Source organism: Notolepis coatsorum, assembly GCF_963971535.1.
Source record: "Notolepis coatsorum genome assembly, chromosome: 3".
Classification (NCBI taxonomy): domain Eukaryota; kingdom Metazoa; phylum Chordata; class Actinopteri; order Aulopiformes; family Paralepididae; genus Notolepis; species Notolepis coatsorum.
In genome coordinates, this window is record NC_140167.1 from 148812471 (window position 1) to 148832855 (window position 20385).

The 20385-nt window shown below is 45.8% G+C and overlaps 1 protein-coding gene across 1 annotated transcript in view; it reads left to right on the forward strand.

Moving 5' to 3' along the window:
* Window positions 1-20385, forward strand: part of cps1 (carbamoyl-phosphate synthase 1, mitochondrial) — a 255494-nt gene that overhangs the window by 220008 nt on the left and 15101 nt on the right. Inside the window, exons 35-36 of the mRNA XM_084309709.1 lie at window positions 5935-5994; window positions 7484-7596. Coding sequence (XP_084165835.1) covers window positions 5935-5994; window positions 7484-7596 — 173 coding nt within the window. The remainder of the gene's footprint in view (window positions 1-5934; window positions 5995-7483; window positions 7597-20385) is intronic.

Here is a 20385-nt window from a genome sequence, read left to right on the forward strand (position 1 = left end):
TACATCAATCAATGGGTAAGAGAGCCGTATCGTAATTCTGTATAACAGTTAACTAATAATTTTCGCTAGCAAGATCTCATTTGATTATTCAATCCAGCAGGCAAGTTTAAAGAAATATAATCTGATTGATTGAGGTAATGAGGGACTTAGAATTAGCCTATAGATAACGCATTTAACTTGTCGGCGAGGCGATTGAGCCTATTGCAATCTGTCAATAAAGTCTTAAATCAATTAATCAATCAATGCCGTTGAGAATCAGGGTCTCTGCCATCGATACGTGCTGGCTTTCCACCTAAAACGGGAGCGCGCATCTAGCCTGACTTGAGCCTGACTCTCAAGTCTGGCTTGAGTTAACGAGACTGAATCCTCCTTTGTGAAACAGGAAAATCCCGGCTTTGAACATCGGGTTAACTGAAGCTGGATAATGACATCTTGATCGACTTAGTTGAACCACGTACATGGAACGGGGCCCTGGAGATATCCACTGCACTTGTGATAGGTGTTAATGAATCCAATATCGTGATTTGGTTGGTGGCTATGGAAAAGTTAAAACAGTGCATATAAAATTGTGATTTTAGATTTTTGATTGCTGAGTGGTATGTTGAGTGTGTGGTTCACGTTGAGGTCCGGGGGGGGGGGGGGGGGGGGGGTGGTTGAGCGAGCGAGTGTCCATGTATATTGTTTTTCGCTTTTTATTTTATTTTTTGTGTTTTTTTTGTATGGTTATATGTCCTGGGCTCCTTTGGATTTGGGTCGGATCGTCGCGGGGTGGGGAGGGGGGCCCTGGTTCGGGGCCTCGGCGGGTTGTGGTGTTAAAGAGGCTGATGCTTTGACTCGCTGGGGCACCGGACTCGGGGTCTTCGAGGGTTGGGGATCGTGGTTGATGGGGGGGGCTCGGGTTGGTCACTGTGCAATCTGTCTCAATTATTGTCTTGTCATGTTATGTTAACCCTTTATCTGCCGGAGATTATTCTCATCTTAATCCCTTCTCTGCCAGTACTGTAAGTCTATGGAGATGTTCCCCTTCTTTGCAGGGCTATAACTTTTTAAATTGTATTGCTAAATTGACATTACTATGGCCCATTCAACATCAAGTATCTATCGTTTAGGATGTAGCAACGTTCTACTTTTTCATTCATACTAAAATATGGTCTAAAGTATAAATATGTTTTTATCGTTCTGCAGCATTCCATAGAACGTGAGTTATAGCCATAAATACATATGTGCCCCGACGCGACCAAACCCGATTTGATTCGGCCAGAGAGAAATGTTGCTAAGTGAAAAAATGTCTTGCTCTTCAGAAAATACCAAAAATCGAAATCTTGTTTTTTTTTTACATCTTTGAACTGTCATTAATGTGTTCCCTTATTTGCCCTTATTTGCAAACTTAAATACAACTTGTAAATGAGGTAATTATTGTTATATAGTTCGACAAGTATTTTCTCTCATAAGGTGGAAAAACTACAGCTGTGGGCTATTCGCTGGGTGCGGCCTGTCCGGGTATCAAGTACATGTACTTATCGAGGTGTTGAAACACACACAGACACAAGCTCTCCTTTCTTAGAGAGAGAATAACAATGTTAATACACTATCTTAATGTTATAAGTTATAAGCAACGTAACTTGTGACAAACGCAGTGTCTAAATAAAAAAGAAAGGCCGCCGTCATAAAACGTGTTTTAAACTTAATTAAACACCATTAAAACACATTTAGAATTTTATGAGCGAACAAATTTCGTTAGAGTGCATTTATTGCAACCTAATGGCTAAAAAGTTAATTAATTTAATAAGGAAACGGAGTGATACCAATTCTTTTCATCGGAGCGAGAGAGGTTATTGTTGTTTTCACTTATAGGGACCCTGATGTAAACTATGCTGCTGAATTGCGCGCTGGCAATTCATTTGATGACAAGACAAACGTCTTTCTCGGGTCTGCATCCCCTTAACAATTGTGTGTATTGAGCTGTACTGTATTATTGCAACTTAATGCTGTCCCTATTTTAATGTTGCGCTTGGTTATTGCATGGCTTGAATCCGCAGCAGTAAGCCAGATAAACAAATGTATTAACGCGCCTCGTTAAATCCTCCGCTGTCTCCTCTCTCTCTGCTCCACTGTCCGGCTGGCTGCTCTGCCTGTCTGTCTGGCTACTCTGATCCAATCACATTCAGCGTTTCTCCCCCCCCCCACCCACAGTCTGCGAATCAGAGCAGAGTAGGGCGGGTTTTCATGGAATGGAAACAGTCTCTTTGCTTGTGAAGAGTGGCAGAAACGCCACTACGAAACAAAACAGTTATTTTGATGCAGCCTTTCCTTGCTGGTGTTTGTGAGGTTTAGTGAGTTAACAGAAGGTTAACCTTTCACTACCACACTACAGAAGGTTAACCCTTTCACTGCCACACTACAGAAGGTTAACCTTTCACTACCACACTACAGAAGGTTAACCCTTTCACTGCCACACTACAGAAGGTTAACTCTTTCACTACCACACTACAGAAGGTTAACCTTTCACTACCACACTACAGAAGGTTAACCCTTTCACTGCCACACTACAGAAGGTTAACCTTTCACTACCACACTACAGAAGGCTAACCCTTTCACTACCACACTACAGAAGGTTAACCTTTCACTACCACACTACAGAAGGTTAACTCTTTCACTACCACACTACAGAAGGTTAACCCTTTCACTGCCACACTACAGAAGGTTAACCATTCACTACCACACTACAGAAGGTTAACTCTTTCACTACCACACTAAAGAAGGTTAACCTTTCACTACCACACTACAGAAGGTTAACCCTTTCACTGCCACACTACAGAAGGTTAACTCTTTCACTACCACACTACAGAAGGTTAACCTTTCACTACCACACTACAGAAGGTTAACTCTTTCACTACCACACTACAGAAGGTTAACCCTTTCACTGCCACACTACAGAAGGTTAACCTTTCACTACCACACTACAGAAGGTTAACTCTTTCACTACCACACTACAGAAGGTTAACCTTTCACTACCACACTACAGAAGGTTAACCTTTCCTTATAATACATTTACATTTAGTCATTTAGCTTTTAGACTTACAAGGCAAATACTTCAACTGCCACAACAACTTGCCACAAGACAGAGTCATTGCCATAACAAAAGAGCCTGACGCAAGGTGTTAATGTCCAGAGAGAGAGAGGGGGCCATGGAATACAATGCATTCTGGGTAGGGTTGTAGTTGATTAACTCACAGGTGTGAACCTCTCCACAAAGTTCGAAGGCCATTCATCTCTGAATGCGTTTACTGATATCACCATGATTCATAGGATGTAGCTTGAAAAGTATCCCACCAAAATGTTCAAGTGATGGCTTATTTTTAAGGTATTAATCTGTACTTTCACAATATGTAAAAAAAATTGACCTTGCCTCAACAAGTCCATCGTCCCCATGCCCAGTCACATATATTAGATAATCAAATGTAGTTTGATACCGATTGACGTCAGATTAAAAATTTCAATTGTACAAGGTCCTAAACGTCATGACTCATCATCTGATGTTGACCGGAGGGGGGGGGGGGTCGTTTATAATGCAATGACCGACGTTAAATGAATCATGTAGTATGGGTGATATATATCATAGCAGTTTGTATCGAAAATGGTAAACAAACAGGCTGAAACTCACCCCAGTCTCCTCGTAGCGTTGGGTGATGAGCGTGGAGCAAAAAGATTGCTATTATGGGATGTTGATATATGCGATCCATTTCCAGGTTGTATAATACTATATACGTCCAAATAACGTTGTTTATTGAGTTATGGCAACCGATCGATTATCCAGTGTGTCGAGATGGAGGCCGGACGAAATATGGGTGAGCACCACTTCCGGCCGCTCACTTCCGGTTTTGGCAACTCGCCGATCGGCCACCAGGTGGCGGTCTTGAACCGTTGGAGAGTTGAGAGGACGCTGTAAAACATCATTTGGCAGATTACGCATGGCGAGGAATGACGTCTAAACACGTCATTGACGATTAAAGGGTTAAGTTGTTGCATTGGGATGTATTTTATGTATTATTATTATTATTGTATTGTGATATGTCTTTGTTTCATGTTTGAAAAAAATAAAATAAAAAGATTTGATCACAAAAAAAGAAAGTCCAGTATCCAGGCGCTCAGAGCGGAGCTCAGACCCAGCTCGATCAGCTTGTCCACCAGTCTGGTGGGGACTATGGTGTTGAACGCTGAGCTATAGTCAATGAACAACAGTCTCACATAGCCCCCCTTCTGGCTGTCTAGGTGAGAGAGGGTGCTGTGTAGTACCTGAGAGACCGCATCGTCAGTGGACCTGTTTGGCCTGTATGCAAATTGCAAAGGGTCCATATCACTGGGTACGGAGGCACAAATGTAATCCTTAACCAGCCTCTCAAAACATTTCATGACCACAGAGGTGAGTGCCACCGGTTTGTAGTCATTAAGACCTGCTGGGGAGGATTTTTTTGGTATTTGGTACCGGGATTATAGTGAACACCTTGAAGCAGGCAGGGACCACGAACTCAGCCAGGGATAGATTGAATATGGTGGTGAACACTGGGGCTAGCTGGTTAGCACAGGATTTAAGTATCCGTCCTGTTATCCCATCTGGGCCAGCTGCTTTTCTGGTGTTCACCCGCATAAATGCTCTCATTTACTCTCTGCATTGAAACTTTCATGCGAGAAGAATGGCGCTTTGATTATTCCATGATAATTACTACTGAAGCTTTGAAGACAAACAATGGTAATCAGGACAGCCCTACTGTACATTTTGGTCACAGCAGGCAAAACATTTATCTACAGTACAGAACTGTTGACACATTGTTAGTGAAACAAGGAAGTACAGCACTGTTGTCACATTGGTAGTGAAACAAGGAAGTACAGAACTGTTGTCACATTGGTAGTGAATTGAGGAAGTACAGAACTGTTGTCACATTGGTAGTGAAACAAGGATGTACAGAACTGTTGTCACATTGGTAGTGAAACAAGGAAGTACAGAACTGCTGTCACATTGGTAGTGAAACGAGGAAGTACAGAACTGCTGTCACATTGGTAGTGAAACAAGGATGAACAGAACTGCTGTCACATTGGTAGTTAAACAAGGAAGTACAGAACTGCTGTCACATTGGTAGTGAAACAAGGAAGTACAAAACTATTGTCACATCAGCAGGGAAACAAGGAAGTACAGACGTCTGATTGGCTGTTGATGGGTGATGTCTGTCACAAGTTCAGCCGTGGCTAACTTTTCCTGGGTGACAAACTAGTTGACCGTCGTAGTGTCTGCCAAGTTTCCCACGCTGCTCGACTCGATAGAAAATAAATGGCCTTCCGATGACTGGGGGATTGAGTTGCTGGCTGTGTACAAGGCGTCGTAATGCACAGCGTGGTCATTGATCGGGCAGGGGGCACAGAGGGGGAGGAGGACAAACTTCTTGTCAATAGCTATTGAACTGTATCTCCAATCACTGTCAAGAGTACTGACATATATTCCTCTATAGTAGAAGTGCTGTTACTTACTGAGGACATTGTATTTAAACTGGAGTGAGGGTACTGAAGTAAAAGTAAGAGTAGCATGCTAAGAAGTACTCGAGTTACTTTCTAATTTTAAAAATGTTGTGCAAACAAAGCAAGCCTTTGGTACAAGAGGTACTGAGTTTTACTGTAAATAGATCTCACTCTACTCACTACTCTTGTGTCTATATAAAATGTACTAAGGTAGAAATATAAGTAGAATACGTAAGAATACATGCTTTTAAAAGTACTAGACATTCTTACTTAAAAACGTCAAATACAGTATCTTGAGTAATAGTTACTAATAGTTACTTTTCAGCTCTGGTTTTGAAAGCCTCACTCTCTTCATCACACTTATCTTTATGAATCTCTCCCCTCTCTCCCTCTCTCCCTCTCTCCCTCTCCATCCCCAAACAGCAATCATTCCGGCCCAAATTCCTGGCCACAGCGCACCAGTTGAAAGAAGAGGGCTTCAAGGTGAGTACAGCACAGTGAGGTCACTGGGAGACTAGAGTATTTCTCTTCACTTTGAAAGTCAATAGAAAATACAAGCAGAAATACTATTTCCACAGCATCACTCTTCAAAATATAACATTTTAAAATATAATATTGGTATTTATCTTGTTTTATTGTTGTATATTTAGACTTTGATTTGATGATAATAGTAATAATAATTATTTTTATTATGTAAGTTTGATTTTGTTCTGGATTATTAAAGTCTCTAATGAGCTAAAGCAGTGGTTCTCAACTGGTCTAGCCTCGGGACCCAACATTGTCCTTAGTCATTAAGTCGCGACCCAAATTTTTGAACCACTATGATTTATATATATATATATATATATATATATATTTTTTTTTTTTTTTTTTTTGCAATAATAAACAATCTTTCATGCACTGTTAAAAACATGAAATAAACAAAAGTGCAGCTAGGGCAAAAAAAACAATGAAATAAAATAATAATAATAAATAATATATGCTTCTTAGCAGACTTCTTAGCTTAACATAACAGACCTACAGTAAGTTTGGGGGAACTAATGGGATAACTGGTTGAAACAAAAGTGCAACTAGGGCTAAAAACACAATGAAATAAAATTATAATAAATAATATATCCTTCTTAGCAAACTTCTTCTAACATCCCAGGGAACTAATGGGATAACTGGAGATGTTGTTTGCTCCTGAGTCTCAAAGTCTGGGGTGATGGTAGACAAAGCAACTATGAGGTCATGCTCAATGTCCAATCTGTTCCTCTGCTTTGTCTTCAGCTGGACCAGAGCTGAGAAGCCACTTTCACAAAGATAGGTAGGGGGGGGGGGGGGGATTACAAAAAAAAAATATATATATATTTTAGTGCTGTCAATAGATTAAAAAAAATTAACTAATTAATCTCACAATTTTCTGTAATTAATCTAGATTAATCTAGATTAAAAATAGCATTTTTCTACTTAAGACCGAAGCTTGTAACAGATATTTACTTGAGTAAAATCATGGAATTAATGTAAAATCAACACAAAGAAAGTATATTTAGATTCAAAGACTATTTTAATAGCTTTCTTTGAATACAGTTTCACTCCTGTGAAATACAAATGTTCAACAAAACCATCAACATTGACTCAGCTAGACCTCTTTCTTATATCCGCGGCGCTAAGATTGAAGATTTTTCACTCCATAGATTAATCTAGGTTAATTTATTTTAATGCTTTAAATAATTTAAATTAATCTCAAGTTAAAGCATAAATTTTGACAGCCCTAATTTTATATATATTCTTTTTACACACCAGTTGAGAAACACCAAGGAAGTTCTATGTAGCTTGATACTCGAGTGTTTCTCAAACTCTGGGGGCCGGGGCTGCTCACTAGGTTATTGTTGAGTGGTCCCTGGACTGGTATAGAAATAGACTGGAAGAGTTTTTGTGAATGATCATCTGGATCTGACCTTTGCCCTGCTTCTGTCTTCCCCTCCTCTAGCTATATGCCACAGAGGCCACATCAGCCTGGCTGTGTGCCAACGATGTACCCGCCACCCCAGTGGCCTGGCCGTCCCAGAAGGGCGGAGACGCCAGTCTGCCAAGTATCATCAGGTAGGGAACGTCTTCAACATACAAACATTTTATTATCTTACACTAGTATTCCTGTCAATGTCAATTGGCTGTTTTGCAAGATGATGATTGACAGCATGATCCGCCATTGGCACTGTCGATGGTCACCACTTCATCTGACATCAGTGGTCGGACACCACACAAAGAGAGGTCCTACCCAAACACAAAAAGTGTGGGGAGCAGTGTTTACATTACTGTACTTAAAAATAAAGTAAATTATAGGAATTTTGATTCATTGTGGGAATTCACATGCCGATAGTGTAGTTCAGCTGGGAAGTTCATCAGAACTAAGCAACAGTGGGTTAAGTAATTGAGCGGCTCAGAGCGGAAAAACTCACTTAATGGGTTACTCCGTTCCGCTCACTCTGACCAAAGTGTTGCTGAGCACTTTCTGACTAGGCTCAGTATAAAAATCAAGAAATGGATCCTACACAGACACATCTGTCAAATGCTAGGTGGCAGTTGCTCAGTGCTCAGATAGAGCAGAACGTTAAGTGAGAACACACGCAGTAACTTAACACTAGCACAGCTATGGGGAAAATGCCACTAATTCCCGCCAGGAACGGGTCAGACTACCCGACAGCTTATATGAGAAAAATAAACAGTGTAAACTATATAATTACCTCTGAATATAAAAATATGAGGTTTACCACAATGAAATGTAGGTTTGAGTGACATAAAAAAGAAGAGCCGCACATTGACGGACAAAGAGCCACATGCAGCTCGCGAGCCACGGGTTGGCCACCCCTGGACTAGACACTTGCAAAGTGCTGTGACTTTCGTCTGTTCCAACGGCCCATATATGTGGAATAACGTTCTAATTACGTACATTTTCCTGAAGTCATTTTGAAATTTCAGAAACCATGCCAGATAAAACGGGTACTTTTAGGAAAAGTCATTGAGTGACAGAGCTGGAGCTCGACCGAGTGATGAGGATACATTTATTGAAAATGCCTAGGGGTCATGTGACCCCTTGTCGGCTGTGCTGGTGTTAAGGGAGGCGGGACTTGCAGGAATGTGACAAAACGGTCAACTACAATTCAATCTACAATCTGAAGAAGTTGAATTGAAAGTGAATTGGGTCATTTATGCCAAATAACTTTATGTCATATTAAATAATACTTTTCAATAACAGCGTGGCCTATACCCTTTTGTCAAAATGACTGTGTTCCTTAAAAGTTGCAGCAACACGGGCGCCCGCCATCACACACTTAGACACATGAGCAGAGCGCAGGTGGCAGCCAGAGGAGCAGACGCATGCAGGCTGCTTGTTGACAGGAGGTTTAGCATCACCTTTGTTGTCGCTGTCGTCTCTCCTCCGTGTTGCATTAGCATTCAGCCCTGAAGCCACCATGTCTGACAAACACTTCAAATGAAAAGGGCATTGTGTGTGTGTGTGTGTGTGTGTGTGTGTGTGTGTGTGTTTGGACTGGAAATATATTACTCATATTCTGAATGGCTGCTATGTGTATAAGGGAATGTGTATTGCAAGGCATGACAGAATTGTGTCACAAACGGGTCAATTGTGACAAATAGGGAGTCCACACGTGATAGCAATTTAACAAAATAATTTATTTAAACCTATCTAACAACAAAATACTTGACATAAACAACAAATAGAGTCAGTGGTGAATGCAGTGTGTGGATGAGAAAAAAGTGAGAAAGTGTGGTGTGGTGCGTGTGGTGTACTGTAAGTAGTAGTATTCCAATATCACAGAATCAAATGGGTGCTGGACAACCTGTTCCTAGGAGTGGAGAAGCAGACAGAGGGAATTAGACAGGGGAAACATAAATACACATGATGATTTGATTTTTATTTAGTACAGTACATACAATTTATACAAAAGTATAAAAACAAGGGGTACAAGGATAACATGTGAAAGTCTGTCGACTTGTTTCCAACATGGTCCCAAGAAGAATACAATAAATCACAAAGAAAGAGTTAAGAAGATAAGATAGATACAACAAGTAGATAAAATAGACAACACAATTTTCTGAAAGAGCCTCATTACAGCATGTCATGTTCCTGTTCTTCAAGAGTGGTGGCCAAGCACCCTCTGCAACCTATTGTTGCAGATGTCGCTTTACACCCCTCTTGAAGACAGCAATAGTGGGGGAGTTTTGGATGGCCCTGGGCAGAGAGTTCCACAGCCGGCAGGCTGTAGACAGAAAGCCATTCTGTGAATAGGAACCCTTTCTAGGCTCATAAACTGAGAGCTCTCACTGCCCAGGTGAGTCTCATTGGCTTAACGAACCACCCACTCCACCATGCTCCCTGGTGAGTCAGGCCATGTCCCCACGTATCTGGATCTTTTGCCAAATGCACATTTTATTCCATGATTGGGCCTTTCATCCACACGTAAAGGGTGTTTTCAGAAACATAAACGGAGATTTTCTTAAACGCATTTTAAAGTGAAGATTTTCCAAAATATCCGTTCAGTGGATCCGTGTAGCCACTGTAAACACATAGTCTAGATAAACAATGACGCCACAGCTCACTACGCATGCTCAGACTGTTGTTCTATCTATGGCACCCGTAGCCTTGAAACACACGGAGGTAATAAGATGGACAGCGCCTGGTGCTGAAATGACAGACAGAAATAGTTCAAGTTCAAGTTCAAGTTTCTTTAATAGTTGTCATACAGAAGTACAGAATACTTTTATACAAAATGCTTCTTACTGTTACGCTCCAGAGACTGTGCTAGACAAGATAAGTATGAAATAAAATAGTATAGCATGTAAAATAGAAGTAAAAATAGAAGTCACAGTGTTCAGTATATACATATGTACAATGTTCAATGCAGAATAGAAGTAACTGAGTTACCATACAATATACAATATACTATGCAATGTACTAATATACAATACTATATAGTGCAAAGCAGAAATGGGATGAGGTACAATTTAGGTACAATTTACATGGGTTGTAGTGCAAATCCTTTACCAATAAATATAAAGTGTGTTTAGGTGTTCTAAAGTGTGGAGAGTGGGTGCTGCAGTGTGTTGTTTGTTTAAAGTGAGTGTGTGGATGTGTGTGCTGTGTGCATTTGATGGTTGTTGCATAGTGTTATTGTTCGTTGAGCAGCCTGATGGCCTGGGGATAGAAGCTTCTTCTGAGTCTTTCTGTGCTTGCCATGAGACTCCGGTATCGCTTGCCTGACCGCAGCAGTTCAAAGAGGCAGTTGTTTGGGTGGCTGGAGTCCTTGATGATTCTCTTAGCCTTACCCCTGCACCGCTTGTTGTAAATGTTCTGGAGGGTGGGAAGCCCCCCTCCAATTGTGCGTTCGGCTGAACGTGTCACTCTCTGTAGTCTGCTTCGGTCTTGTGCGGTGCTATTCCCAAACCAGGAGGTGATATTGCCAGTCAGGATGCTCTCTATTGTACATGAGTAGAAGTTCTTAAGGATCTTCTGACTGACTTGGAACTTCCTTAGGCGCCTGAGGAAGTAGAGGCGTTGTCGTGCCTTCTTCACAACACTGTCAATGTGTGTGGTCCATGTCAAGTCCTCGGATATGTGGGCTCCGAGGTACTTAAAACTGTTCACTCTCTCAACCGGTGCCCCGTCGATGCTGAGGGGGCTGTAGTCCCTGACCCCCGACCTCCTAAAGTCCACAATCATCTCCTTTGTTTTGCTGACGTTCAGTGAGAGGCTGTTCTCCTGGCACCATCCCGCCAGGACCTTGACCTCTTCCAGGTAGGCCCTCTCGTCGTTTGCAGAGATCCGGCCCACCACTACTGTGTCGTCAGCAAATTTGATGATTGTGTTGTTGTTCCGCTGAGCCACACAGTCATGTGTGTACAGGGAGTAGAGGAGGGGACTCAGAACACAGCCCTGGGGGGCCCCTATGTTGAGGGTGATGGATGAGGAGGTGCAGTTGCCTGCTCTCACCACCTGGGGTCTGCCCGTCAGGAAGTCCAAGACCCACTGGCAGAGGTCATAGTTCAAGCCCAGGTCCCTGAGCTTGGCTATGAGTTTGGACGGGACTATGGTATTGAATGCTGAGCTGTAGTCGATGAATAGCATTCTCACATAGTTCCCCTGCCTCTTGTCCAGGTGTGATGCTGCTGTGTGCAGCACATGGGCTATGGCGTCCTCCGTGGACCTGTTGGGGCGGTATGCAAATAGCAGGGGGTCCATGTTGATGGGGAGGGAGGAGCAGATGTAGCCCTTTACTAGCTTCTCAAAGCACTTCATGGCTATGGAGGTGAGAGCTACACGGCGGTAGTCGTTGAGGCAAGCAGGCTTGGATTTTTTAGGTACAGGGATAATAGTGGACTTCTTCAGGCAGGTGGGGATGACAGCCTGTTCTAAGGACAGGTTAAATATGTCAGTGAATACTGGGGCCAGTTGGTCGGCACAGACTTTTAGGATGCGGCCGGGGATGCTGTCCGATCCTGCTGCCTTCCTGATATTCACTTTTTTAAAGGTCCACCTCACCTCATGCTCTGTTACCCTGAACACTGAGTCTCCATCAGCAGCCCCCCCCCCCCCCCATTGCCGTGGCTTGTAGGCTGGTGTTGTTATTCCCAGCCTCAAACCTTGCATAGAAGGTATTGAGATCATTTGCTAAGGAGATGTCACTGTTCAGTTTGAGGGAGGTGCCTTTGTAGTCTGTCATCGTTTTGAGGCCCTGCCACATAGCTCTGGAGTCAGCCTGTTCAAACTGAAGTTCAATTTTATTCCCGTAGTGCCGTTTTGCCTCTATTACTGTCCTCCTTACGTTGTATCGCGCCACCTTGTGGTCATTCATGTTGCCTGCCACCAGCCCGGCGTTGTATGCTGTGGTGCGCGCTTTCAGAGCCTCACGGACGGATTTGTCTACCCAGGGCTTTTGATTTGGGTAAACTCTAATTATGGTAGTGGGGATTGTTTCTTCCACCAAAGTACGAACAAAGTCCAGCACTGTCTCCGTGTAGTCATTAATGTTATCTGTGTTGTCACGGAACACGCTCCAGTCTGTGCACTCAAGCACAGCCTGTAGCGTCTCCTCTGACTCCACATCCCATTTCTGCACCTCTCGCGAGACTACCGGGGCGTTCTTGATCCTTTGTTTATATTTTGGTGAAAGAAAGATGGCCGCATGATCAGATTTTCCGAAGCCACTAGCAGAATGAGCCTTGTATCCACACTTGAATTGCGAGTAACAGTGGTCTAAAATGTTACCGCCTCTGCTGTTACAAGTCACATGCTGATAGAAGTCCGGCAATACCTTTCTCAGATTGGCGCTATTGAAATCACCCACAACCACAATAGCAGCATCAACGTTAGCTGCTTGGAGTTTATTTACCTCGTCGTAGCATGTAGTTTCTTCCCCCTCGAATGTATATATTTTCTCTTATTGATCTCTGCCTCTTAACACATTGGGCGCCAATAACGTCGTACAACGGGTTTCAAGGTCATGCGAATTCTGCCAAACCACGGCGTACAACATTATTGATATCATATTTCATTTTTTCACCATGGTATTCATAATTCCCTCACCCAGCCTTGGCTGATACAGTGGCAGCCTGCACAACTCTGCAACGCTTCAATACTGCCGCCTGGTGGATGATCGGCGAGTTACAACCGGAAATGGATCTCTGGTTATCTCCGTGCATCTGGGAAATGCGTCCGGCACTCACATATTGTTGCGGGACTCTAGACACACATCCGTGTATATGGATCGCTGCCATAACTCAATAATCGATATGATTTGGGCGTTTATTATTATTATACAAACCGGAAATGGATCTAGTAGATCGCCGTCAAATAAGTGGGATCTTTTTCCTCCAGTCTCATCGGCGAACGGTAAGAGGACAGTAACGTTAGTTTCAGCATGTTTGTTTATTATTATTAATGCAAACTGCTCTGATCAATATATCACCCATACTACATAAAGCATTTACTGACGATCACGGAATTATAAACGACCCCTGTTCATCCATGCATGATTAGTCATAACGTTTAGGATCATGTACAGTTGACATTTTTAATATAGCGTGTATCGGCAACAAACGGCAGTTGATAATCTATATATGCGTTTATGCCTATAACTCACGTTCTAGGAATTACTGCAGAAAACGATAAAAACATATTTATATTCTAGACGGTATTTTCGTATGAATCTATGAATGAAAAAGTATGACGTTCCTACATCCTGAACGATAGATAATCGATGTTGAATGGGCCATAGTAATGTCAATTTAGCAATACAATTTAAAAAGTTATAGCCCTGCAAAGAAGGTGAACATCTCCATAGGCTTACAGTGGTGGCAGACTGGCTATATTGATGGATATAACCAATGGCAGGGAATGTGTTAACACATTCAGCGCCAGAGGTCGCTGTGGGCCGTATGGCTGTGTGTGCCAGTGCTTTAACACTTTCCGTGCCAGCCATGCGGTGCCTAGGAACCCTGTTGCATGCCACCTCTATATTCAATGACAGAGCTCTCATATTTGCGAACGCATAAACATCTTAAATTATGGCTATGTGTCTAATATAGCCGTCGCTTATCAATGACTTGTTTGCAATCAACATTGTCGAAACGGATTGTTTTTTAATCGGTTCATTTCCGTTTTATACCATTTATTTCCTGATCGCACACACACACACACACACACACACACACACATACACACATATGGCACACGCTGATATATAGGTGAAAATAGCTCTGATTATCCCAAGACTGGTAAAATAGATTCCTTACCTCAGATCAGATGCTCTCCAAAAAGATTATTCCAATTCCTGATCGCCATTCCAAATATCGATCACGTTTATTTATCCAACGCTGGGTACTGGAAACTAGGGGTGTAACGGTACACAGAAGCCACGGTTCGGTACGTACCTCGGTATTGGGGTCACGGTTCGGTACAACAGAAAAAAAAATATTTATAATTATTATTATTAACCCTTTTCTCGCCAATGACGTGTTACGACGTCATTCTCCGGCATGCGTAATCTGCCAATGACGTCGTACAGCGTCTTTGAGATCAATATTTAAAATTTCTGTCATGGCAATCATATTTCACCCACGGAGACTTGACGGGTGCTGTAGATCTCCTCTCAACTCTCCAACGGTTCAAGACCGCCACCGGTGATCGGTGAGTTGCCAAAACCGGAAGTGAGCGGCCGGAAGTGGTGCTGACCCATATTTCGTCTGGCCACTCGCTATCGCTCGCGGGACTCCATCTCGACACACTGGACATGGATCCGTTGCCATAACTCGATAAACAACATGATTGGAAGTATATTAGTATTATACAACCTGGAACTGGACCAACTAGATCGATATCCCATAATAACGATATTTTTGCTCCAGTAGCATCCCCCATCGCTACGAGGAAGCTGCGGTGAGTTTCAGCGTGTTTGATTATTATTATCCATACAAACTGCTCTGATCTATATATCACCCATACTACATATGTTACAAAGGGTCAGATTAAACCGAATATATATATTTATTGCCTGAGGTCCCATGTATAATATTTGTATATCGTTTGATATCCCTTGTGTATTCTTTGTACATATACACGGAATGTCCCTTTAACCTAGTAGCCTACAGACCATAATATTCGTTCCCCTATTGGAAGCGATCCCCTGGCGCCAGGTACCGAGTAAAGCCTTACCCCCTCGAGCTGACTTGAAAGCTACCGCCAGGACTTGCCCAAACATGCCCGCTTTCGCCCACGGCTACGAGACCGAGAGGCGACAGAAATGAGATAGGCACTATTTGTCCGCCGTGGATATAAATATGGCGCAAGAATACAGAACCCCGCTTGCAGTTCCTTTTCAGTTCGTCTTCAGTTCAGTCTGGTTCAGTTACCCAAGCAACGTCTCACCCACCACGCAACGTGGGCAGAGCAGGGCTTGCATCGCCCCAAGATAGTCTCGTGTTATCCTAAATACGTCTGTTTGTCGTATCGTTATCTATTTATTAGTAAACCTTCATTACGAGTCAAAGACCACGTGGAGTGAGTAATTGTGCGTCGACATAGAGCACTTATTGCCCGTGCTAATAGTATAGTAACGTCAAGTTTAACCGTGCATTACCGCACCGGAGGATCTACACCGGAGCAGCAGCACCACGGGGGATTTACACCCCGCCCGCAGTGCCACTTCTCCGGCAAGGATTATTATTCTTCATCCTTCACCACGCTGCTGGAAGCAGAGAACCGACTACACCCACTGCTGTGGGATCCACGTGCCCGTGGGGACAACATTCAAGCCAGTCTCTGTCGAACCAGAGGCTCCACGGCTTCTACCTTCACCTGCAAGGAGCGCATCCTGGGACCAGGTTGCTTCTCCCCGCTGCTCCAGGGGTGACATCGCCTCTGTGAACCATTGACTTGCCTAGAGCTTTGCCTCCCTCTGCTGGCTTACAACCGGTAGTACCCCCTATCCCAGAATAACCATAGAGATAATCCTTAATATTCACCATTTGATTTGCCTGCACATTCTATTTGCCTTATAAGCGCAATCTAAGCAAAGTATATTATGTAACAATATTCCCTTTGATGTAATAAATATTCTAACCGAGTATCTTGTGTGGAAAACCGTGTTATTGTTGGAGTGTTCTAATCTAATAATACTTATGTACAGTATTGGCCAGAAGTACATAGACGGTAGTGATTAATGATATCAGTACTTGATTAATACAGTCAGGGAATTGTACCCCTCAGTTACAATTGGTCCTTCGATAGCCGAGATAATAATTAGCGTAATATTAATATAATATTAATATTGGCATGGCCGATGACGAACACTCCACAAACGGTTCTCCTAAGCTAGATCGCCCGCAGCGCAGACGACAGCCACCTCCCTACCTAGAGGCATACTCTGTCAGTCCAATACCTAGCTTTAAAGGGAAGTTAAACGCGGAAAAAGTAGAAAGTAAAATTATGTCTGACCCTAACAACCAGGTTACCCCGACCACAGAGGCCCTAGTGGGTGCTAATGTAACTGACCAAGCTCACGGTGGGGACCAGGAGGGAACTGACACGACTTTACCCCCAGACAATACCGAAGAAATAGCCCCCGATCACCCCCGGGAGGAAGACAACCCTAGAGAGACGCGCACCCAGGAGACGGATCTCCTCGGTACGCAACCGGAGAATGGATCTCCAACAAGTACTGCCGGGAGCCGATCGCCCCGAACGGCGTCTTCCCCCAGCGAGGCGGACAAGATGCTGGCGCAAGCACTCATCGCCACCCTGGCAGCCTCCACCGAACGCGATCGACTTCAAGCGCAACAGACGTGCGAGCGCGAACATTATGCAGGCGAGCGAGAGCGCTTCCAGGCGCAACAAAGGAGCGAAGACAACCGAATAAGACTGGAGACCAGACGCCTCCAGACAGAAGAGAACATCGAGAGAAGCCGCGCCGACGCCGCCCATGCCAGCGCCAATGCCCAGCGCGACGTCGAGAGAAGCCGCGCCGACGCCGCAAATGCACAGCTCCACGCCGCCCATGTCAGCGCAAATGCCCAGCGCGACGTCGCCAACGCACAGCGCGACGCTGCCCAGGCCAGCGCCAATGCGCAGCGCGACGCCGCCAATGCCCAGCGCGAAGCAGCGCGCGACGCAGCCCATGCCCGGCGCGAGGAAGAGCGCGACCGGCTGCAGGCGGAGCTGATGGACAAACTGGTTGCCATGGCGACACCCCCTCACTCCGCACGGAGCTCTCAGAGGTCGTCAAGACATGGGTCTAGGACACATTCCCCTACCCGACGAAGCGACCCGGGACCCCGCCTACAGGAGGATCCTGTCCACGTCTCCGAACCCCCTCCCCAGCCGGTCCATACGAGACCTAGCAACCGGGGTACAGAACCGAACCACGCCGAGAGACTGAACAGAAGACTCCAGGTCCTAGCAGAGGAAGAGGAGGAGGAAGAGGACCAGTGTCAAGCCGACCAGCAGCAACGTGCTCTGGCCCAGGAGGCCCAGTACAGCCCCGACCAGCAGCCACGTACTCAGGACCAGGAGGTCCAGTACAGCCCAGAAGTCAGCCCCGAGGCCCTGCGCTACAAACCCCCGACTCAACTCACGGGTGAGTTTGACGCACCGCCAGCCCCGAGGAACAGCACCTGGGTACCCGACCTTCGGTACCCACCAAGTACCAGCCCAAGACGACACGCAAGAGGAGACTCGCCTAGGAGGCCTCTCCCCCAACGCTCACCGATGTGCCAGTCATCCATGACATCATACATCGCCACACCGTCGATTCCCGACTTCGCCTATGAGACTCGAGCACAGTACACGGAGCTCCGGATGTGCCTAGAGACAATGATGGTGGATGTCGCTGATGAACGCCACAAGTATGCAATATTACTGAAGCACCTGAAAGTACCGCGAGCGCACAATATAGCGCTGGCCTATGCCTCCTCTTCGACACCATACACAGCGGCCCTGGCAGCGCTGGACCAGAGATATGGACGTATATGGGATTACGTAATCGAAGAGATAAGGCATATTGACCGCTTACCCCCAGCCACAGACAATCGCTCACTAGACGACCTGTCAATCAAAGTGCAGTCCCTGGTGGGGATGCTGGGAGCGCAACGGGAGAAGGGCAGGCATGAGCTATACTCCAACTCTAACGTTGAGAGGATTTTGGAGAAGCTGCCACCCGCAAGACAGGAGCGCTTTCGGCGGCAGAGGGACTACCGCGACCCCGACGGCCCCGAGCCATCCCTCCTTGATCTAGCCGACTTCCTGGCGAGAGAAGTCAGCAGCTTACGACTAGATACATTTGGGCGGAGCACGCTAAGCTCCAGAGAGGGACCCAGGAGAATAAATGATGGAAGAAGATCGGTGACTGTCATGCACCAATCAGAGTCAGTACCGCAGCACTCCAACCACAACACCCCCTCGACGAAAGAGGACCAGTGGAAGATCGAGTGCCAGTACTGTGAGGGAGAACATCGGCTCCATCAGTGCGAAGACTTCAAGAAGCTGACCACGGATGATGTGAGCCAGTGGGTCAAGGACCACCGCCGCTGCTTCCGCTGCGCACGCAGCCACCTAGCAGCTGAGTGCCGCCTGAAGAAAAAGTGCAGCAGGTGCGGTGGCACCCACCTGGAGGTCCTGCACGACATCAACAAGCGTCAGCCAGGACCACAGAGTGGGCCCGTCGCGGTACTGTACCATGCCGAGGCGGTGGCACCAGAACCAAAGTTCCACCAGACCGCTCCCTTCTGTCCCAACTGCTACGGCAGGCACTGGGAGTCAAGGTGCGACTCGTGCCATATAGAGTCTACGTCACCACCCGAGACAGGAGTGCTCCACATTGACCAGCACACCGAGACCCCCCGAGTGCTCCTCAAAGTGGTCAGAGTGCTCCTGAGCCACGGGGACAAAGTCATGGACACTTACGCCGTCCTTGATGACGGGTCAGAGAAGACCCTTCTGCTCGCGTCCGCTGCGGCCCAGCTGGGACTGCGGGGGAGCGAGAACCAAATGACGATTCGGACAATAAGAAGAGATTTAAAGACGATAAAGGGCGAGAATGTCTCCTTCACTATCGCAGCAAGCGGGCAGCCAGAGCGACGGTATAGGATTACAAATGCTTTCACCAGCCAAGAAATAGGACTCTCGCAGTACACCTACCCTGTCACCAAGTTGATGGATAAATATGTGCACCTGCGCCAATTACCTATCCCGCTCATAGACGGCGCTACCCCGACCCTGCTGATAGGCTCCGACCATGCAGACCTCATCGTCCCGATAGACCGGGTCCATACCGGAACCCGAGGCTGTCCTGCAGCAGTCGAGACCCGCCTAGGATGGACATTGCAAGGCCCCCTCGCTAAATCTCTCAACCGAACCGCAGCCACTAGCTGCTTCCACTCCAGAGCAACAGAAGAAGACACCGGCCTCTCCCCCATACAGCAGAGGCTATTGACATTAAGCGAGAGGCCCGTGAGAGAACCGTGGGTACCAGAGGGAGTTCGGAACTCCACCCCCCTCAGCTGCGCTTCAGACGTAGCTGACCTCGAACCCAGCACCCCAAGCGACTCCTTGACGGGGCGGCCGGGACCGGCCCCTCCTCACACGGGGTACAGAGCGAACAAGAGAAACAGACGGAGAAGGAGAAAGCACAGCCAAGCCCAGATCAAAGCAGTCTCAGGCCCGCTTCCTCCTAAGCCCCCCTTCATCCCGTCCAGCCGTCATGACCATAGACCAGTCACCACCCCGAGCTGCGTGGCCGGCCGGCCGCGTAAGCAAAGTGACCACTGGTGCCGACGGAAAGGTCAGAGTGGCAGAAGTGCTCGGCCAAGGGCGGATCTACAACCGACCCGTGGCGAGGCTGATAGACTCGCCAAGGCTCCCCGACTTGCCTAATGACGACCATGACCCCTGACTTTGTGAACTGCCCGACCCCTCACAGACATTGAGTAGTGGACAGTGCGGTTAATCTGTCTCTGCTTAGCTAATTAGGTGGGACTAATTAGGGCGCGGCTGTTACAAAGGGTCAGATTAAACCGAATATATATATTTATTGCGTGAGGTCCCATGTATAATATTTGTATATCGTTTGATATCCCTTGTGTATTCTTTGTACATATACACGGAATGTCCCTTTAACCTAGTAGCCTACAGACCATAATATTCGTTCCCCTATTGGAAGCGATCCCCTGGCGCCAGGTACCGAGTAAAGCCTTACCCCCTCGAGCTGACTTGAAAGCTACCGCCAGGACTTGCCCAAACATGCCCGCTTTCGCCCACGGCTACGAGACCGAGAGGCGACAGAAATGAGATAGGCACTATTTGTCCGCCGTGGATATAAATAT